Below are 21,950 nucleotides of genomic sequence, written 5' to 3' on the forward strand. Positions count from 1 at the left end.
TCAGATGAGTCAGTATGAACAGGGTGTCTAACAAACTTCCACAGAGAAAAAAAGAATCAAAACAACAGAAATCAAGCACACAGAACCTTTAAGTCAAGTCAATTGTTGTGACTAGTCTGCATTTCTAGATACTAAAATATCACAGGTCTATCATTCAGAACTTTGCCAGAAAAAGAAAACCATTCCTTTTATATCACTTTTCAGAATGCTACTCAGAGAAACAACAGTTACTTCAGTTCTTGGCCAGAATAGTAATTTTGATTACATGTGCAACTTGCAAAAGCAAGTTCTTTTTATTTCACCTTTACTTTCAAACGAGAAAGTAAATCACCTATGTGCTAAATACAGGGATTTTTTTCAGGAAAAAAAATAATCCTGAATACTCTTTTCTCTTCACCAAACTGAAAACAGAGTCACGTTGTCCAACATGGGACAAACAACCCGGATTCACATTTTCATTACTGTGACCCTTGGGTTCAACTTCATGACACCTATATACTCAGGAAAAAGGAAAAAAAAAAAAAAACTGCAGTCAAGAGGATGCAAAGTTATTTTATGCATACATTATTGGAAAACTTAAGAGGCTGTATTTAGGATGAAGACAGTTCCCCTCTTTAATACCTGTCAAAATATTTCTACCTCTTTGTCAAAAAAAAAAAGGCCATGCTGAAGAATATTACAAATACACGAGGTTTTACCTCATGAGACTCCAGAGTCTTAAATCCAGAAAGCTGCCAGATGCACGCGACATAAGGAAATACGTGCGATAGTCAAAAATGATACCAAACTCAGCTACAAAATGTAAATGAAGCTTGAGGAAAGAGACTTATTCTGCTCCAGAGTTATAAATATACCAGTAATAAAAGTAAAAAGTTAATGATATATGACTTAAGAAAAAAAAACATTTAGTGTACATTTTCAGCTCTTACTAATATAACTCCGTAAGTGAAGCTCTGGAATTACATTTCATAAGGAGCACGTAAAGGCAGCAGGTGATTATACAAGAAAGCATATTTTGAGTTAAATTCCTGACTAACAATTTTAGCTACTCCAAAATTTTTTATGAGATTAAAGAGAATCACACATTAGACTGTAATTGTTTAGTTACTGAAATAAGGATTTTGTAAGTCTGAACATGTGACATTTTATTCTTAGATTTTCTGGTTAAAACCAAGAATCAAAACTGCATAATTACTGCTCTAAATTTATGGCTGCTTGTATAGTGATCATATTGTCTCCTGTGTGTTAATGTAAACTATCTCACATTAGAAAATTGTTGAAGTATAATTAACTTGTGAATTTTGTTAGCTCCCTCACAGCTAAGGATGAAAATAATGATAAAAAACATATATATATATATATATATATATATATGCATGCTAGAATTCCTACCTGAATAATAATTTAAAAAATGAAACTCATCTTACTCAGCATCTTGAACCAAATATATAAACATGTCAAGGAGTTCAGCCTACTCTTCAGAGAATTTCTATTATTTTTAATCCTACTTTAACACCAAAAGGGATTAAACAAAACATTTCTAACCATGCCACAGGCCCACTTAGCGTAACTCAAGTGGCTCTAAGCCAAACCCCACACCTATTTAAATCGACAGAAAAGCTACCGTTGGTTTCAGTAGCATAGGATCACACTCTAGTTTTACAGAGCACCTCGCAGGAGCAACAATATGGTTCACAATTCAATTAATGCTAATGTAATTTGCCACCAGTTCCCAACTGATTTGCCTTAAGTAGCCATTTTTCAGAAAACTACATTCATAAGTTATGAGAAATCTAAAATCAACAAATCAACTATTATTTTGCAGTATAAAACAAACTTGCATAACTCTCTGTGCTACTTAGAGTTGCTGCATATAGTCTGCTTCAAATATTGAGATTCTTAGCTACATTCCTACAATCATGGTACAGGATGAGGATGAAATGATATCCACATAACGCCAGAAATGTATTTTTCCTTTCATATATATTGCTGTGCAGCCTTATCTTACCCTCCTTGTTTATGTCTTTATTTTTAGCACCCTGTTTCCTTAATTAAAAGTTTATAAATTTTATAATATTTTTACAGCTAATGGATAAAATAACAAACACCTTTTTAGTATTATGTTAGAGTCTGTGTTCAAATTCTTTAGTGAAAACACTGTATAACACAGCTGGCAAGAGCACATACTATATACCAAAACTTTCAGACAAAAAGACATCACATTTTGTATTTTAATATTCCATGACAAACGTCCACTTATTTCTGTGAACAGTGAAATTAAAGTAGCTTTGCCAAGTCAGAAACTTAGTATTAAAGGCTGCATTCAACAAGCTAACACCTCAGTATGAGAATGAAGTCATTGTTGAATTCTGAATATTTTATAACTTTTCAGTGGAATTAAGGAAACAAGTCACTATGAGACTTCATACAGTTTGCAAATATAGCATAAACATGCATCATAGTATGTATATTTTGCAGTCCATTTTTATGGCTATTAAACTACCCTGCAGACATCTAATGCCACCTGTGCATTGTACTGAAACCTCAACCCACTGAAATCATCCACAGCATTATAACCTTAAACACATACACATAAAGTTTTCTTTCCTCTCAATAATCACTTAAAGACCCACGGTCAGTTATCAAGTGAACATACAGATGCAATTAAAAAAATACATAGGACATGCATGTACAAAAATACATAGTACCCCATTTATTTGATAACTGGATAATTTCAGAAGGAAATGCAATACTTTTTTGTAAATAGAAATTTAGGAAGGAGCTCTATGAGACAAGAATGCTTTTGTGATAAATGCTAGTTGCATGAATTACTTCAAATCTCTCTGATGTAGAAATAGCTTTAGTATCAAAGCAAACCATAAGAAACTCAATTTTAAATTGAGGTAACATAATATTTAAATAAGATATTTATGTACCTTTTACAATCAAAATTATTAGTTTTTACCAAACTGGAAGATATTTGTGCAGAATAAAATTAAATAAAGTCCTTCTCTGAAGCTGTATGTATTCAAGTACATACCTTACATATCTAAAGCCTATTCCAATTGTCAGAAGCATTTTTTTCTACACATAAGAAAATGTAACAGCACTTATGACAGAAAGTATCATTCTACTTAAAAATTGAAGCATAAGAGAGGAGCCTGACACTGTTTGATAATTAGTTGTCTTGTAACAAGACTTAGTTGCTCAACTCTTGCAGAATAAAATTATCAGCAGAAATCTGTAATTGCTAATTCAATTCAGAAATTGCACCTCAAACCCTGATTAATTTCCATATATTTAACTTTTTCTGCCTGGTATTCACTAGGTAGATAATATTACATTTCAGTATACAGCAAACTTTATGTGAAATATCAGAAAGCATTCCCAGATTAGTATTAGGGATCTCTTCTGTCATCACTGACATATAACCACCTCTGGAAAGGAACATGCCAAGGTTTTTTACGGTGCAATGCAATTCTGTTGAACAGATTGATATTGACACATTTTAAAAAAATTTTTTTTAAATCCTTTCTCTCTTGTAATGCCTTGAGTACTGAAGGCTACCAAGAAGTGATAGCAGCCAGGTTAACTAGACTCCTATTTTACACTACCTCACTGGCACAGAATGCCTTGCACGTACCGTATGACATGCTCCAACACAAAGCTTAACCCAACAGTGTAACCCAATACTCAATTTACCTTTTTTTTGCCTGCAGCTATACACAAGCCAAAAGCTTACAGGATTGCTGGCAACTTCTTGATTTCTTTCACTTCAGTCTGATGCAGCTACTGATAATTTTCTCTAAGCAATCTTTCAATCAAGTGACTCATTACTATACATCCATCAAAAATATCTGACACATATGTCCAGGTTTCACACAGAGTATATCACAGTGTGTGCAAGTGATCATGTGCCAAGGAGTTTAATATCCCTCATAATTATCAATCTATAGCAACAAGCAAGAGATCTGACTACTAGATTTTTGCTAGGGCTGCAACACATATTGGTGACACCACTAAAGGAGGCATGCCTCAGTGTACCCAATTATAAAATAGTTTTCTCATTCTCGCTCCCACCTGCCCCAATAAGGGAGCAACTTATCAACTTGAAAATCTTTGCTGGATTAAACATCCAGCTCAGAAAAGCAGACCAGAAAAGCCTCTTACTCAGATAGGCTCTCTCATTCTTTATATATTTCAAGACTGTTTTGAAATTTTGTCCTTACTCTACTTGGGCACAGTGTTCTGTCTGAAGTGGAAAAAAGCAATTTATTAATTGTTGCTCAAGGGAAAATTGCTTAATCACACAATGGACAAAATGCTTTCTCACAAAGTCCAAGAGGAATGAAAAGTAATGCTTATACGGGGTTATCACCTGTGTTTTCCTGCTGCCAGAGAAAGACATGGGCTTTGTCTGTAATCTTGAAAGACACGTTTACACTGAAAGACTGCACAGAAAAAGTCCTAAAGTCCACTGGCTGTAATAAATACTTCTAACTGCTACATCTCCTCACTGATACCGGTGAGGTTTCCAGTTGAAGCGTCTCATCTGAGTGATTACACTCACATTCAGTAAAGCCATTAAAGGTCAAATTAGCAATCAAAACTCCAAAGATGGTAAACACAGCTTATGGATTCAGTATGTACACAAAAGAAACTACATTTTAAGTGAGCATAAGCCTTTTAATAGATTTAAGATAAGGTCATCATAAGAAGTCATTTCAGATCATGATCTTGAAGTGACCCACGCACGGGTGACCACTGCAAGATCTGAAGGTACAAGTTACAGATATAACCTGCTCTGCTGTCAAAATAGTAACAATTTTAGATTCTATCTGTATTTGAATGTAAGCTAAGAGTTTAACAAGTTTCTCAGACTTTGATTTTTTGTAGCAACAGCTGAGAACCCATACGCCAAAAATATGCAAAAATTATCCCCACAATATCTCCCGAAGAAGGAAGGTTGCTTTCTGGAACCAACCAATCACCTCACTGCTATCACTACAAGCACTCATTATCCGCTCGCATTTTCCTAAAACGCCTGGCTGGATAGACACACATTTATGTCTATCCAGCCTGTGGGCTTGGGAACATGAAGATGTGTCATCACGCTAAGGACACTACAAACTATGTCTCCTCCAGTCTCATATTCAAGTTAAACAAAGGAGGTGAAAAGTTACCGCCCTATGTAGTCTTGAAGAACACTGTGTTCAAGAAGTAGAAGCAATTGCTGAACAGCATCTACTGAAACTGCTGAATAAAATACAATCTAACTGGATCTCTCCACTCTATCATACCTTTCATGCAGAAAGATGTCAGCACTCCCTGCTTGGTGATAGCTTTATTACACCTCTACCTGTCTCCGAGGAACTGAATTTGCCTGGAATGGCACATGAATGAACTGAGATCTTTAATGTGACAATACCAAACATACCAACAGGGCTTACCAATAAATCCAACCCCCGTTTTATGAAAATTAAAAAAATATTGAAGGCCCCAACACATTAATCACTTGCACCACTCTTCTCCTTCCCCCAAATCCCCTTGCTAATGCACTTTCAAGATATAGCTGTACTATCCATCTTTCCTTTAGCACACTCTAACCTAGGCAAGGAGGCTTTGAACTCTCTCGACCCCACCACACCCCCAAAACAGACGTCACCAGTGCTGGCAATGAAGACTTTCTCATTCCAGCAGCCCCAATCCTCCTTAAGGCCTGCACCGATAAAATTCAAACTGCTCTCAACAGCCTGGCCCTGTGCGCTACCACACGGAGAACTGAAGACGGGGAGAAAGAGAGCAGAAAACAGACCAGGGCTGGGTTTGAGTGCGGGAGACGACACTCTCCTCCCCTCCTCAGGGCAGGGGGGACGGGGGAGCTCCCCGCCCCGGGGTCCTGCCGCTGAGTTGGGGTTTGACGGCACGGGGCCCTCTGCCCTGCCGCCTCCTCCCTCCCTGGCCCGGGGGAGTGGGAAGCACTCTTCCCGCTTCTTTCTCCCCCTCTTTCTCGCCCTACCCCGAGGCCTGTAGGCTCGGCCGGGGTCTCGCCCGCGCGGCCTCACACGGAGCTGGAAGGAGGGCGGGGAAGTCCCCTTCTCGCTCTCCAGAGCCCTCCCGCTTTCCTGAGGGCCTGCAAGCGGGGCTGGAGAGCTCCGGGGGGCACTCACTTGATCCTGGATCCCATGGTCTCTGGGGGGCCGCATAGACCCGGGCCAGAGAGAGAGAGAAAGGGGAGAGGGGGCCGGAGCTCGGTGGGCTGCGCTCTCTCCGCCGCTCGCCCCCTCACTCCATCCCGGCCAGCGCCGCCGTCGCCCCAGCCGAGTCACGGCGCGGCGCGAAGGCTGCCGGGAGCTGTAGTGCGGCAGGGCCGCGAGGGCGGTGGCGCGGGCGGGACCAACGGCCGGCCGGCACCCTGGAGCCCGCCGCGCGCCCCGCTGTGTTGGCGTGGCAACGCACGCCGCGCGCGCACAGTCCCGCCTTGCTCCCTCCCCGCGGCGGGCGGGTGGCGGCGCTCCCCTCAGGGCGCCTCAGGCGGGGGTCCCGCGGCGGAGCGGGAGCCCTCAGCCGCCGCTCCTCAGCCGCCGGCCGCGCTCAGGGGCTGAAAAGCGGCTAAGAGTCAATACCGAGCAGGAGCGCCAGGAAGAGGGCTGAGTGGGACGCTCATCTCCAGCGGCCAGTCGTGGAGGAGGGCTGCCTCCCTGCCCGCCACGGCGCCTTGCGTCCTGTCAGTGGGAACTGAATCGTCAGGCACGCCCTGAACAGGGCCAAAACGCGCCACAAGCGTGATCCAGAGCCCGTAGCAATCCACTGGGGACTGATATCCAGCCCAGATGAGGACCAGGACTGCCCATCCTGGAAAGCCCTGTCAAGTGGTGAGCCGTCCCCACAGGGACAGTACCCAGCGTGGCAAGAAACACACTGGAGTCCCAGGCAGAAATAAGTGTCCGATGCCTAGGGACTATGGAAGTCAAAGAAAAAAAGGCAGAGAGAGGGGCTGTGAGCTGGTACTCTTGCAGAGCTATGATAGAACATTTTGCAGTGATGGTCACAGAAACCAAAGCGACTGAAAAGGCAATAAAGGATGGGTAGAAAGAATTACAAGCCTAAGTAAGGTCATAAAGGGGGCTGGAGACTTCTTGAAAAGAAGTGAAGGAGAGATGAAATGCAGTCTGCTGAAAACAAAGCTTACGTTGACTCAAAAATTGCAGTAAGATTTTGAAACGTGCCTTATTGGAGCTGGCAAACAGGATCAAACAGGTACCCAACAATTTTATTAAACATGTTTTACAGGAAGTTTTCAGGAAGGTTTGGACAATTTCTAGTGTAATTTAACAATTTCTAACGTTTTAGAGTTGGAGATGATCTGCAGTGAGGAACAAAAAATAGGAAATTTGGCTTAAAAAGACCTCCAAACTGCAAATCACCATGGAAGCCAACTGCTTGGCTGAAGAATCTAGTCAGCTAGAAAGATGGGGGAGAGAGAGAATATCCCATTTGAGATACTTTTATATCCCATTTGCTCCCCAGAGAGGCTGGGTAGGAGAAATCATACCATCCTCATTCAAGTTATAAATACAAAATATGGTAAACATTTATGGAAAAAGTCCTGGAAGATTTATTCACAGTTGTAGTAAGTCAAAAAAATGTTTGGGTAGATGAGAAGGAGTGTTTCTAGTACCTATTTGAGTACTTGAGATGAGGTACTTCCATGACAGGCTTCCGCCCACACCCTCTGCCTCTGCCACAGGAGCCCTACGTAAGCTCAGGCCTCAGCATTCAGTCGTGGCTTGAGCTGTGGTGTAGACATACCTGTACCCAGTCATGATCCTGAATTATTGTTTGGATTTCCTGGATTGTCAGCACCCCTGCTCTGCTTGCCCAGCTCATGTCTGTGGGGCTGTGCCTGGTCACTGAGGTCATTGCCCAGCCTGCATTGTGGTCACCCTCAGCTCCTGACTAGCTGCCTTAAGAGCGCGGGTGCCCTTTGCTGCTCCCTGACATGCATTGTATAAAGGTGATCTATATCGGTGTTCCCTGTCTCATACAGAAATAGCCGTATCAATATAAAGTAGCTTTTTAACCAAAATTACTGTGTTCAGACCAGGGATATTCTTCCCCTTTAAATAAACCAGTACACTAAAAGTTATATGTATAACTGTCAAATTAAGGTAAGTTTATAGAAATATTGTCAAAATTGGTTACAAAAGCAAAAAAAACCCACAGTCAGTAATGAGGAAAAAAATAAGGAAGCTGGTAAATACCATGCTAGTGCAGTGTAAAATAACAATATGGGAAAAAAAACATTTTAAAAGTGGCTAACAGAGTTTCTTAAATTTCATCACCCTTTTTGGAACATGGATTGACATTAAACTTAAGAGGTAGAGCTAGAAACTCACAGTTTTAGTTTGCTCTGTTTAGTGTGCTTTTTAAAGATTTGGTAAACTTATTAATATGAACAGATCTAGTAAATATTTAACAGGGACAGTGTAGTATGCAAGAATAGTAGACTGGTTTACATTTGATAGTTTTTAGACTGGACATACTAAGGAATAAAATGCTAGGTGATTCAAATGAGCAATTTAAATCCTCTCACAGAGTAAATGAATGATTAGGAAATATGCATTCACCCCAACGTGGAGAAAACAAGGTATAAAAATTGGATTTCAAGAACTAAACTGAGAGGACTGGATAGCTGAGTTGGTGGATGAACTGATAGTGGCTGATAACTAACAAATGCCAGGAAAAGTGGCTGGCAAAGTTAGTGTTTGGTAATTACCTTTAAATATGCCTCACTGAAACATCTATTTTGTAGGTGACTGATTTGTAATGAGCGTATTTTCCTACCCCTAGGGGAAGAAATTGTAATAGCAACCTCATGTTGGTACCTGTTCATCAACAGTTTCTCAACCTGGATAATGTGCAGGTGCATGCTAAAACTTTTGAGCAGGAAATATTACCGTTACATAGGTTATGTGATAAGCATGAGACAATCAATCTGAAAAACAATATGTTAGTGTATTTCAAGAAGAGGATGACCCACCTCAAGGTCACAGTTAACAGAGAGGAGTTTAATAAATAAATAAATGGGAATGTGTATGGAAAATGGTAAGGTTCTGTCCTTGCTACAGAAGACACGCTAATGGGTCTGGCAAAATGAACACTGCAAATTCAGTCTGTGGAAACTCTAGTTTAAAAGACTGCCTAATAAAACAAGTGTGAGCTTGTAAATCTGGTAATGCTAGGACAGAGGAAACCAGAAAGGTGAGGAGAGAATGAGTGACCAGAATTTCTTCTAGTTAAAGGATAAAACAGACAATATGGAATTAGTATGGTACACTCTAACTTTATTTTGTATATATGAGGCAAGAAAAGTCAGGTATATTCCAGAATCGAGTGCATGGATACAGAACGTGGCTTGTACCCTCCCAATGGTGATAATAAAATAGGAGAATTCATTCAAAATTTCAACTAACTAGAGACTGAATATTTAAATACTTGTTCAAATTGTGAAAACTATACTTTCTGTGTGAAGGTGCTAAGAAACAATGGGAAAACAAAAATGTTAAACATGATGTAGATGTTCCTGTTCAAGTGCAGGAAGTTTTTCTATCTGCCTAATATTAATTTGTGTTCCAAGCTATTGAACTTTTTTTTTCCCCCCGCTTTACCTGGTGTATTTATGGAAACAAGCTGCTCATTAGGTAACCCAAATTACATTTTCTGCAGTTCTGTTGATGGTACTAATGTCTGCAGCTGGCCCAATGGTTTGGTGGTAATTGTATGACAGTTACAGGGCAGCAGAGACAGTGAAGCCCCTAAGGAAAGAGAAGGGTTTAACCGCACAAGGGTTACAGCAATGCCTGCTGGCTTGTCCATAGAGCAATGGTTTTGAATGTTTCAGAATAGATGAGCTGATTAACTGTGAATCACCCTCCCAGAAGAGATGAAGCATTAATAGCAAACAAAAGGGAAGCAGAAGGGAAACTTCAGGCAGAAGAAAATAATCCAGGAATTAAAAGATTGCTGAAAGCCTTAGGATGCTTCCAGATTGACCAGAAAGTCTTAGTTCAATACCATAGAAATAGAGGTCTTATACTGTGCACTCTAGGATGAATTTGGGTGAATGTAGCTGAACCTATATTTTAATATGTAATGCACCCACAGCAACAAATGTACATGAAAACATAGTTAACTGTTTCTTCTCAGTCAGTGACAACCTTTCTGAAGCATGCTGTAATCTGAATTAACTTGGGAAATTCTCTCTGCTACCTCTCAGCCAATGGGAATGGCAAGAAAAAAAATGCTGACTTTATAGATCAATAGTTAAGCTTCATCTAAAAGGTTATGCCTTGAAAGAGAATATACTGCTACCTGAATAATATTGATTATAATGTTCATGTATGTTGTTCCAAATTTCTCAGTGGGTGAAGATTAGGAAAATCTCTACCAATGTTTATAAACTGATAGAAAGCTTATTAAAGATATTTTTTAGATGCGAAGCACGAGTTCTTTTATCAACCTCAAGCTTGTAATTCTTGTGATTATCAAACAATATGCCTTATGAGTTATGGATCAGGTCATTGGCCCATCTTATGTGCAAACAGACTCCAGAAGTGTTCACATATGTTGCTTTAGAAAAAAGCCTGTTCTTAATGCTCCCAAACTGTGATTCATCAGGCATTGTTAGGATAGCTGGTTAGCCTTCAGAGACATTAGTTTATGCCCTGAAACAAGAGAGGTGTTTAAATCAGCATATGTACCTACTTGTATGGATGGAAATGGGTTACATCTACTTGTTTTCCATTACAAGTTAAGAAACAATAATCTGTAATTGCACAGAGTGCAACTGATCTTTGGAAAATACAGAAGAAAATATAAAAACTGACAAAAAAAAAGGGGGAAAAAAAACCCCAGTCATAACAACATAACCCATGAGTTAAATCAAAAGCATTCTGTCTCCGAAACTGGACACTGGCAGATGTTTAAGGAAGAGTATAAGAGCATGGAAGCATGTAGAATCCTCTCCCAGCCTCCAATAAATTAATGTATTTTCTCAGCCACAGGTGCTGCTTCTATGTAACAGCTTTCAGGGGATTTTTCTTCCATTAATTTGTTCAGTTGCTTTTAAATCCATGTATAATTTAGAATCCACTACCTTCTATGGCATGGAGTTTCCATAGCTTAATCACATGCCAGGTGAAAAAAAGACCTCCTTTTGTTTGTGTTGAACCTGCCACAGTAACTTCATTTGACTCTTCACCAAATATTGTTTTGGAAGTGTCAGGGAAGGGCTGTTTCTTCTTTACCTTCTTCATGTCTTCCATGATTTCATAAACCTTATGATTTTATGGTCAAAATAAGAAATGCAGATGTAACTCAAGTTTTCTTATAAAATAAAAAAGGCTCTTTCTTTCCATTTCTGCATAGCAGTGTGGCAACATTATGAGTACTTTCTATATAGTACATAAAAAGCTAAGTAAGCAGTAAAATACCTTTCCTTTTAAGTGTTTGAAGTACCATACACTGAATGACCTTTTCATTCTCCATTCACAAAGAAATAAGAAATAACTATTCTTATTTCTGATACCTGTGATTATACCAATAGCTATAACCCAGGCCCATGAAATCCTTTAATATAAAGAGCCATGCTGGAGACTCATTCCCCTAAAGAAAAGAGCCCAGGATGATTGACCTGAAATGACCTCTTCATTTTTTAGTGAAAAGAGATCTAAATATGGCAAACATTTCCTTGTGCTACTGTCTCTCAACAGACTGCATTTTCCCCCATCAGAATCTTTTATGATTAACAAAAATTGGTTATTTAAATTTTTGGGGAAACTAGCAAAATGTCTACCAGAACTATCTGTTCTTTGTCTTTAACTGTGCAGTGATTTTTCTGTCAGAAAATCTGGTTTTTTGTCTTTAGTTATTTTCATCATTTGCATCACTTGCAATAGTGATCACATTTTCTGTTTCGGGGTCTTTAAGCTAGCTTTTAAGTTGCTGACCTAAAGAATTAAAGATTCTCACGTCTGCCACCATAAAAAGTGGTGTTAGAATGACTAAAAATTAACTATTATTTTAAAAGAAACACAAAAATTCAATACATTTTTTGTTTTCTTTTTAATTTACTTTTTTTCCTCTCTTTTGTGAGAGGGAACTAATCCAAACTTCCAAACTAATATCAGAGGATGATGATTAAAAAAAAGTTCCTCTACTCTGTAGACTTCATTCTGGAGCACTGAAAAAATCCATACTCCCTCTCACATCACTCAGTACCTGTAACTAGCTCAGGTCAAAGAATTAGCAATCTGATTAGCCTGTATATCTCTTTTGAAAGCAGAGTATAGATAACAAATGGATGGTTCAAACTGAAGCCAAGCAGAGGAACTGCAGGAACCAGGAAGCGCTGAGCTCTCTGAAGAACTTTCGCTTTGTGGGAGATCACGTGGTGCTTCAGTTCATAGCTGTGGAATTATTTTGGATTCTTTGCATTGCAAAAATTACCACTTATATCTGTGAATGATCAGAACTAGACACCTTATCCTAGGGGGCTGCAGACCAGTATTCATGTGCTGATCTCTAGGTTTGTCTGCCACAGTTGCTGAAATCCGTGGATTAAGTCATATGTCCAAAAATCAGGCATGCTTATGCTTCTCAGTAAAAGTTATTGTCAGTACATTATTCTGTTGCTCAGGATATCCAATGCCAATTGAATTAAAAGTCCACTTCAGGCTCTACAATTTGTCATTCAAAGTTCTCTTCTAGAGTGGTAGAAGATATCTTTAGTAGGAGCTGGATTTTAACAACTATGAAATGTCTGAATGATGAAAATGATTGTGGATCTTATGCTTTCAGAACTAAATGAGAAAAACTCCTGTCTTTACTTTTGTTTCTCTTTGACTAAGTTCTTATCCTAAAAAGCCTGAACTTTTCTTGTTACATACATTTTTAAAAGCCTAGAGACTTAAATCTTATGTCATGGCTCTGTCAAAGTATTTCAATAAAAGAGTAGCAGCCAATTCGGCATTAAGAAGTTGATGTTTAGAAAAATATTATGGTAAAAGAGTCAGCACCCTTTGTTGGTTGTTACACACATGTTGCAGTAGGCACCATTACTGTCTCCTGTCAGCATCTTCCCCACATTCACTTTTATTCTCACCTGTTCGATCTTTGTGCCTGTATCACGTAACACAGATCTTTCCTCATTTGAGAAATTCTTTCCGTTATAAATTTCTTAAGCTGTTACCTTTACCTTCACCTCAGAGCACTCTCCAGCCAAGAACAGCAGTTTTTGTCTTAAAGACCAATATTTCTGTATCGACTTCAGCATGGCAGCTTCACATTTTCTTCATAAAGAGACAATTACCTACCGAAGTAAAATTAAATTAGAACTGTATATGGCAATGCTTATTCATAAGTGTATTTTTAAATTGAAGACATTTTCTGTATCAATACTTTATCTGACATTTTCAAAGTTTACACTCAGTTTTTAAGCTTTCTATAGGTTGTCAAGTTCTTTTCTTACAATTATTATACTATATCTGAAAATGTTTCTTACACTCCATTTTAGCAGAAATGCATCCTTATTTTGAGAGATGCACATTTTTCTTACCTAGTTTACATGTCTCCAAGTAGCAATGTCCATCATTATTCAACTAAGACTGCTGGAAAAGAACAGGGTTTTATGAAGAAGTGACTACCATCAATATCCAAAACCATAAATATGAATATTGGTAATGCTAACGACTGCTTCTACATGTCCTTGGAAACAATCTGCAACTAGCTTTAAAAGAATCATAGTTTGGTACCATGTTTTTTCCGTAAATCATATGTGATTTTCAGGTGTCAAAATCTTCCATATGCCATATTCTTCACAGGTCAACTTTGATTTGCTGAAGATGATTCCAGTCTTCTAAGTTTAAAGTCAGAAGCGCTCTCTAGAGCTTTCTATATGAATTGCAAAACTGAGTGACTAAAACACCCACACATCAAGCTGAACCATGAATATACATGTATGTATGTTACTAGAGATACCAGAAGATGAACTAAAGAAAAAAGTTAGAGAAGGTGAGGAAAGCTACCATGAATAACAATAATTTTATTAAGTATTATACAAAAAGCACGATTCTGTGGATTAAATAAATAATACAAATAAACCCAGAATTTCCAGTAGAGGAAAGGCCTGGGGACAGCTCTGCATTGGCCTTCTGCAGGTTGCGCCTCGTGCCTGTTGCGTGGGCAGCTTTGCTCCCATTGGTCGGGCAACAGCAGGGGAGCCAATGAGTGCAGGACTCCAGGCTCAGCCATGCTGCCATTGGCTGTCCAGTACCACCCTGTTTCTGCCGCTAGCAGAGCTGCACAGTGGGTGTGAGAACGATGTCCTCTGGGTGTAGAAACACTTTTGAAGTCGCTCGTTCACAAAGACTAACGAGTATTAGTTAATAAATGCCCATATCAAATATGCACTTCTACGAAGATAACACTTAATACTGTGTCAAACAGTAGAAACAATGAAATCTTCTGAAAAGCACTAAATGCCTGTCTTTTCCAAGGGACATCTGAGGGTCTGCAGCATTGGTCCTGACTCTTTTTTAATACAGTTCCAACTAGATGAAATTGGCTTTGCAGTGTTTATCCTCCTCTTCCTGCAGTCTACCAGACTTAACAGAACTCCTGTATTTTTGTTACCTGATAATGTCTCATACATATTTCAATCTCCAAATTTTCACCCAAGCAGCTTTAAAATAACAGTAGGTAATAACAGTAGGTTACCTACTTAGTGGTTTGCTTTACTCTGTGGCTTATATGTCCCTCCTTGCATCTAGCAAAAAACCTCTTGCTATGGCTTCTCAGAATGGCACTGCCTTCATAGTGAAAACACACTGCCTAGCTGGTTCTTGCTCTGAAGCTGTTGAAGACACTATTTCATCTGCCAATAATAAAGAAGCAACTGACCTAAGTTACTCTTCTCTATTCACCTTGCTGTGATGGCAGAGTGCTGACTGTACCGTTATTGCTCTATAAAGCGAAGTCAGATTTATGAGGCAAAATCTATGATGGTGTGATTCCAGCTAGACAAAAAAAAAGCCCAGTATGAAAATAGTTATTCATATCTGAGATAGCCTTTGTCACAGAAAAGATAACCCTCCTGTGCTGAAAGGAATAAGATCACTGATGTAAATCAGAGTGCTACATTCAAGTCCCTCTAAGTTACTAATGAGCCTGGAAGAACAAGGATACTTAGGAGAAATCCAGAACAGCAAGACGTAAGTTGTTGGAGCAGAGGGAAGTACTTACTTCATGTGATACTAAACTCTTGTACAGTAGACTGCCCAGCTTAAGCTGGTGAACTCAGATAGCATGAAAGAAAGAGAAGGTAAAAGAAAGAGATAAAAAAAGAAGGAAGGAAGGAAGGAGTGAACGAATGAATGAATGAGCAAACGAACAAGGAATTTATAAAATACAGTGTTTCTAACTTGGTAATGTTTATTATTTAAAAAAAGATTTTATTTTGTTGCACTCGTTCTAGAAATAAAAATAATAAAATCTTGGTATGAAGTATTGGTGTAAGCTCTATGATTTTCCTTGGTTTTTCCTGTCTCACAGAGTTGATGGGATCCTAATTTTTTTCAGGTTTGTCCATCTTGAGTTTTCAGTAGCAATTACCACAACTTTTTTATATAAAAATAAAACATGTTTTGAGCCAGGCTTCAAATATAATCGCTACAATCACCATAAACCAAAAGACCACTAGCAGTGTCAGCTTCGCTGCCCTTCTAAGGGGGAATCTGTTTATCCTTTCTGCCATAGTATGGGGTAACATGATAACTATTGATGGCCCATTACTTATTCAGATGTCATCAGACAACATGTTGTCATAAGCTATTATTTTTAAATTGTTATTAAGAAAACATCAAATAGTACTTCTGTGATGTAAGCTGGTTGTTTTAACAGTGGGAAATTATGTGTTTATATCAAAGTTGAACTACATAATGTTAAAATCAAGATTTAGTTCATATTGCTATGTGGAAAGTTGATCAGATATTCAAATTACTACAATCTTCAACAACATAACAGTGATTAAATAGTAGGGGCCTGAGTCTTATGTAATTTATACTCATTTTATATTAGTGTAATTCCATATGATTGCTGAAGCATGACATTCTAACTTGCCTTTCTGGCAACAGCTAGTGCTAGACAGCCAGTAGCTGTTCTGAACTTGCATATATAAAATGGAGTTGATGGCCCACAAATTTCTTTTACTGATTTTCCTGCATTGATGTTCAGAAGTCATCAGTAATGTTACCCCTGATTGACACAAGGGTAAGTAAGTTCCAGATCTGTCCATTCTTGTTTGTACTCCCCTTTTGCCTGAGAAGTTCAAATAAGATGTGCCTCACGTCCAATACCTGGTTGGGGAAGAAGCCTACTCATTTTATTAAGAATTCAGGGGTTCCTGGCTAACTTGGGGATTGTCTGCTTATTGTCATTGACTAGCGTCTGTTGTTTACTTAATTTTTTAAAACATGTAGCATAACGTGTAGTTCTTGACAGACTGCAGGTTCACAATACAGGAGAGCTTTCTTCCCAAACTGTAGGTATTATTTAAGAAAAATAAGAGTGCTAGTTTATTTCTAGATGTTACTTTGATTAGTTCTCTGATGCTAATGATTCCATTCCATATTGGGGAAGAAAACACAAACACAAACCAAAGTGCACTTCTCTAAACATTGTCACTCGTTTTATACTTCATAAAAAGTCAATTTTATTTATGTAATTACTGCAACTATACAACATCAAGATGTAATGAGGTAATACCATGAGCTAGGAAATACCAACCTCTTCCATATTCAGTGGAGGAACTTTAAATAGTAAACTGCAGCAGACAGTATTGCAAGCCAACAAATATGTTCTCTTTCTCTAAAATGGGGATAACGTCCTGCTGGAAATGCTCTTTTGAATCTAGTTCTGACTCTTTTGTGGTATTATTTAAAATTATATGGTGGGGATATCAGTATGCTCCTATACTTCTGCCTCTAAATGGAGCCATCATTAATTGATTTGATTTGTTCTAGTCTTACAGTTAATGAAGACTAGGTGTCATTTCACCAGTGTTAGAGTAATGCTCTTGGTCCTTGTTATTAATTCCCCTGTAAGTACATGCCTTTTTCTAGACTTTCCAGTTAGTTCTGCTAGGATGTTAAAAAAATGTTTTGATACATATGTTAGTTGTTTTAATCTTAGAGCTATAAAGAAATAAGTCAAGAAAAGCCTCTCAAGTAATACACAGGAGTTAGTTTATAAAGTAAGTAAAGTTGAACCGCTAAGTAATAGTGACCACAATATAATTAACTTCAACATCCTCAGGGGAGAGATTGTACAAAAAATGAGGAAGCTAGTTAAAAAGACCCTAAAGTCAAAAGTGAGGAAATTAAAATGCTTAGACTCAGCATGGAGGCTACTTGAGCAACCATAATAGTGTAACAGAAGGCATGCATAATCCTAAACAAAAAAGGAAGCTGACAAGCAAAAATGAGCGATAGGGCTACAGAAAGGTTCAAGAAGTTAGTATAGTCAAACATGTATTTTTCTGAAGGTAGAATTTTAACTTGTGAAGTCAATAGGGATAAAATACAGTGGCTAAGATACACAGTGGAGATTAGAAGGATGACAGAGGATTTGAGGAGCAGATAGCCTGACATGAAAACAAGATTTTCTCAAGTATTAAGAAGCAGCAAGCCTGCAAGAGATTTTGTAAGTCCAGTGGGCTATTTGGTAGAAAAGTAAGAAAGCTAATGAGAATACAGAGACACTGAAGTGAAGGTAAATGACTTTTTTGCATTAGCATTTCCACATAGAATTTTGGGAAAATAGATATACCAAATTTCCTCCTGTTAGGTAATATAGAGGAGGTTTTGTCGAACACAGGAATTAAAAGATGTGCTGGAACAAATTCACAAATTAAACAAAACCAGGCTCCTGGGACTGGAAAGTAAATCAATAAATTCTAAGGGGATTTAAGAAAGAAATTTTTGTACTACCAACAAGAGTATACAATCTGATTGAAATCAGTATGTATACTAAAGTAGAGAGTACTTAATCCTCTAAAAGGTATGAAGGGTAGTTCTGGAAATGTCAACACAAAGATCCACACATGTCAGAAATAAGAAACAGTTAAAATAAATTGCACATCACTTACATTAGGATGATATGATTAGAATTAAGAAACCTGTCCTTCTGAAAGAACGTGCTTCTCCAGCCCCCCAGAATAGTGGCTTCCAACATATCTACAAAGCTATTTGAATGTTTTAAATTTACAGTTTACTCTGTTTCCAACTAAAAACTGTCTCACAGTAAGCAAGTAGTAGAATAAAAAATAAATTATATGAACAAGGAGTTATATACCACAAGAAATTCAGTACGGAAATTCAGGTAAAAAATCTGAGCATATGTCCAAGAAAAGAATACCTTCCTTGAGTTTGCAGTAGTCAGCCAAACTGTATTAAATTTAAAGTTAGCCACAAACATTACATTAAATACGATGATTTTTTAAATGTACAGTTTCTTCTCTAATATTGGACTCAGTTCTCACCCAGTCTAAATGAAGATGCAATGAGTATATTCTCACAAATATTCCAGAGACACAATTAATCAAGCTATTAAACACATAATTCCAGTTGAGAGATATGTAAGGTTTAGATTCATTCACAGAGAAAACTTATGCAAGTAGATATGGTAGAGCTATGTAATCTAATACAGAAACAAATACTACAAATCAGCTGCTTCTCTTCCTAATGCAAAAGCAATGGGTTGCTCAGTCCAAATGGAAGCAAGTAATTGAGAATTGTTTCCAGTTCTTTTTCAGTACAGCTTATAAATAGCCCATGAATTCTCTGCCACAGATATCATGAGCTCCAAAAGTTTATAAAAACCTAAAAAATAACTAGACATTTATATTCATAATTAGAATATATCTGATTATATTACCTGGCATGAACAATTTAAGGGATGCATACACTAGCAGTGTACAGGATTAATCTCACCTGACTTTAGGTGTGCAGTAGTAGAGAGCTGGAGCAGTCTAGGCTAGTTGACTAGATTTTCTGTTATTAGTAAAAAGAAACCAACAACTCTACATGGCTGGTGATCTTGCCCTAAAATGTGTGGGATTAGTCCCTCTCTGAAAGTGCCTTTTTCTCTCCATTGGATTGAGAGCTTAGAGGACTCGGTTTAGTTTTAGGATACTAACTACTACACATGTGAGGAGAAATGAGCCACGTCCCAACTACCTGGAGTTAAGAAGCGTTTTCTCTGGAGAACATTCTGGGGATTCTGATAGGAATCATCATTTCTGGGGACAGGACACTGGATTAGATGGACTACTGATACAGTGTGGCATTTTCTGTTTTCCTGTCTTGCTACAGAAGACACTGTTTTTCACAGTTAAGAAGATTCCAGTTTAGACATTAGTCAAACGTTGCCCTTCTAGAGTGAAATGTTTTACAGAATCAGCAAAGTAACTGGCAAAATTATGTGGTTTGTAAAGTGAACCTTCAAGAGACTGACGTTTTTGCATGATCTTGGTGATCTACAAGATAAACAAAAACTGTTGAAAAGAAACCTAAGGATGGTATAAGGTGACCAGTAAAGACAAGAATTTTCCCACCTTTGTGTTCCATATTACGTATTTCATGATAGTCTATAAAGCTCCTAAAGGACTTTAGGATCTTTGGATTTAATCTGAGAGGAGGACTTGCTGTTTTACAGTGTTGAAACTTCTTGACATTGCTAGTTTAAATTTTAGTTCTTTGTGCAAAGTGAAATCAGATTGAATATTTACCTCTGCTAAATGAAATTTTAATAAGTTATGAATCATGTTAAAAAGTGGAAAATGGAAAAACCAGTAGCAAATCAAGTAGTTTATTGAAATAAAACATACCAAATTCTGAAAAACATTTGGTCAAAGGGAACCTGCAGTGTTTCTTGGGAAAGCACATGTTGCTCAAGTTTGCATAATTAATGTTCCATAACTGAGAGGTCCTGGTATTCAAATTAATTCTCTTCCTTTGCCAAGATTATAATCTGTTACATTGTTATGCTCAAAATTACATTCTGATACAGTTGAATGTGTCCATTTCTAAAGAATCTCTTCTGGTTTACTTCCTTTGCTACCTTCTGTCAGAGTTTAAGTAATAGTTATTGTGCTGCTATATTAAATCACTGGTTAGCCATCAAATTGGTTTGCATGCATACATGCATAAAAACAAGGAATTGTGTCCATCTGTGGGAGGGGGGGTTATATATCTATAATTGTTTTACGTACTTACATACAAACGACCACTATAATAGCTGAATACCTAAGAGTTAGTCTGATCTATATACAGCATAGACTTCTCTGTTAAAGCTGAGAACTACTATTCCAATTTCATCCTCCTTTACATTTCATCATTAAGAATTGTTGACTGAATTCTAGGTTTTGACATCTTGTCCTTCTTGATTTCCCTGACCCTGTCCTTTCATGGTTGTTCCATTGCATCTCTAATAATTTCTTCACTTATCCTTCATCCTGACATCACATCTCCAACTTTCTGAAGGTATTTAGCGGAGCTATATTTTTGCTGCCTTCTCCCCCTTCCAACCAAATCTTATTTTGGTGTAATCTCATTGTCAAATACAGATTCAGCTATCATCCCTATGTTGCCAACTGTCAGATCCACTTATTTATTCCAAACCTGTCTCCTCCTATTCAAACTCAAATCTCACCTTGTCTTCTTGAAACATCTTCATAGATACCTAACCATCAACAGTTGTTCAGAATGGGGCTAAAGAGAATTCCTTCAATCTCTCCTCTTCTGCAGGCTGTCCACACTCTTTTTGTAATCACTATGTACATACTGCATGTCATTCAGGTTCATAACCACGTATGATCAGTGCTTCTGTTTTGAAAATATATTTTGCTTGAACAAAGTCCAAAACACTTTACATTAAAAAAAAAAAAGAAAGAAAGAAAAAAACCCCAAAGGGTACTTAAAATACCGAGCAAGCAGAAAGTGATACATTGAGAAGCCAGAATACTGAAGTATTCTAGCTACAGAAAAGGTAAAGCACAAGTAAAGAAAAAGCAACCTTCTTCTACATTGACCCCCTGGTGTGCTTTAACTGTGACCTCAAGGAGCGATATCTAGATAGGAGAGGGACTTCAGTTTCCGAGGCCCATTCAATCGTGAGCTCCTCTGCGAAGTCTCCCAACATGGGGTCCAATTAGTGCCACTTGTATTGGTGAATTTTTTTTAGAGACCTGAAAGCAACTGGAATAAGATTCTGAGATTAACTTTACACAGGCCACTATACAGCTCCAGAGCCCTATATCATTTTCATTCAAGGTAGACTTTGACTGAAGTCAGTAGGAGTTTTTGACTAATGAAGGATCAGGTCCATCCTTTTGTTAATTTTTTATCATTACCTGGTTCCTATACTGCTAGCCACTTTTCAGTCTGTATTTTTATTACCTTTTCTATAAATTAGGAATAGTAATATTTACTACTTCTGTTAAGTGCTTATAGTTATATCAGTAAAAAACAGGTAATATTTAATTTCTAGAATTACCCACCTGCCACTGAACTAGCAAAGCCCATATAAATCATTCCAAATGAGTGCCTTGAGGAATGTTGAGTCCCAAGTTAAGCACTATAAATGCTGGAAACATGCAGAACTGAAACTAAATATAAGGTCCATCAGCTAGATTTTTTTATTAAAAAAAAAAAGAAGGTTAATTATTAGCAGAAATCAAATCACACTTGCATGAGAAAAACAGAGGGGAAAAAACTTGCTTAGTCGTCATCCAACCCTGAATTCAGGCTGTGAAACCTTGTTGTCCCATGATCATTTTCTTTTGGTATGACCCAGATATGAACTATACACAGAGAAAGAGAAAGAAAGAAGAA

General features: G+C 37.9%; 1 protein-coding gene across 1 annotated transcript in view; it reads right to left on the minus strand.

The window, feature by feature from the left end:
• The window catches only part of DENND1A (DENN domain containing 1A), a 216,570-nt gene extending 210,341 nt beyond the window's left edge, over nt 1-6,229 (minus strand). The window contains 1 exon segment of the mRNA XM_050907872.1: nt 6,171-6,229. Within this exon segment, the coding sequence (XP_050763829.1) occupies nt 6,171-6,187 (17 nt within the window). The 5' untranslated portion in view covers nt 6,188-6,229.
• Nucleotides 6,230-21,950: the final 15,721 nt, after the last annotated feature.

Source organism: Gymnogyps californianus, chromosome 18 (genome assembly GCF_018139145.2).
Source record: "Gymnogyps californianus isolate 813 chromosome 18, ASM1813914v2, whole genome shotgun sequence".
Classification (NCBI taxonomy): domain Eukaryota; kingdom Metazoa; phylum Chordata; class Aves; order Accipitriformes; family Cathartidae; genus Gymnogyps; species Gymnogyps californianus.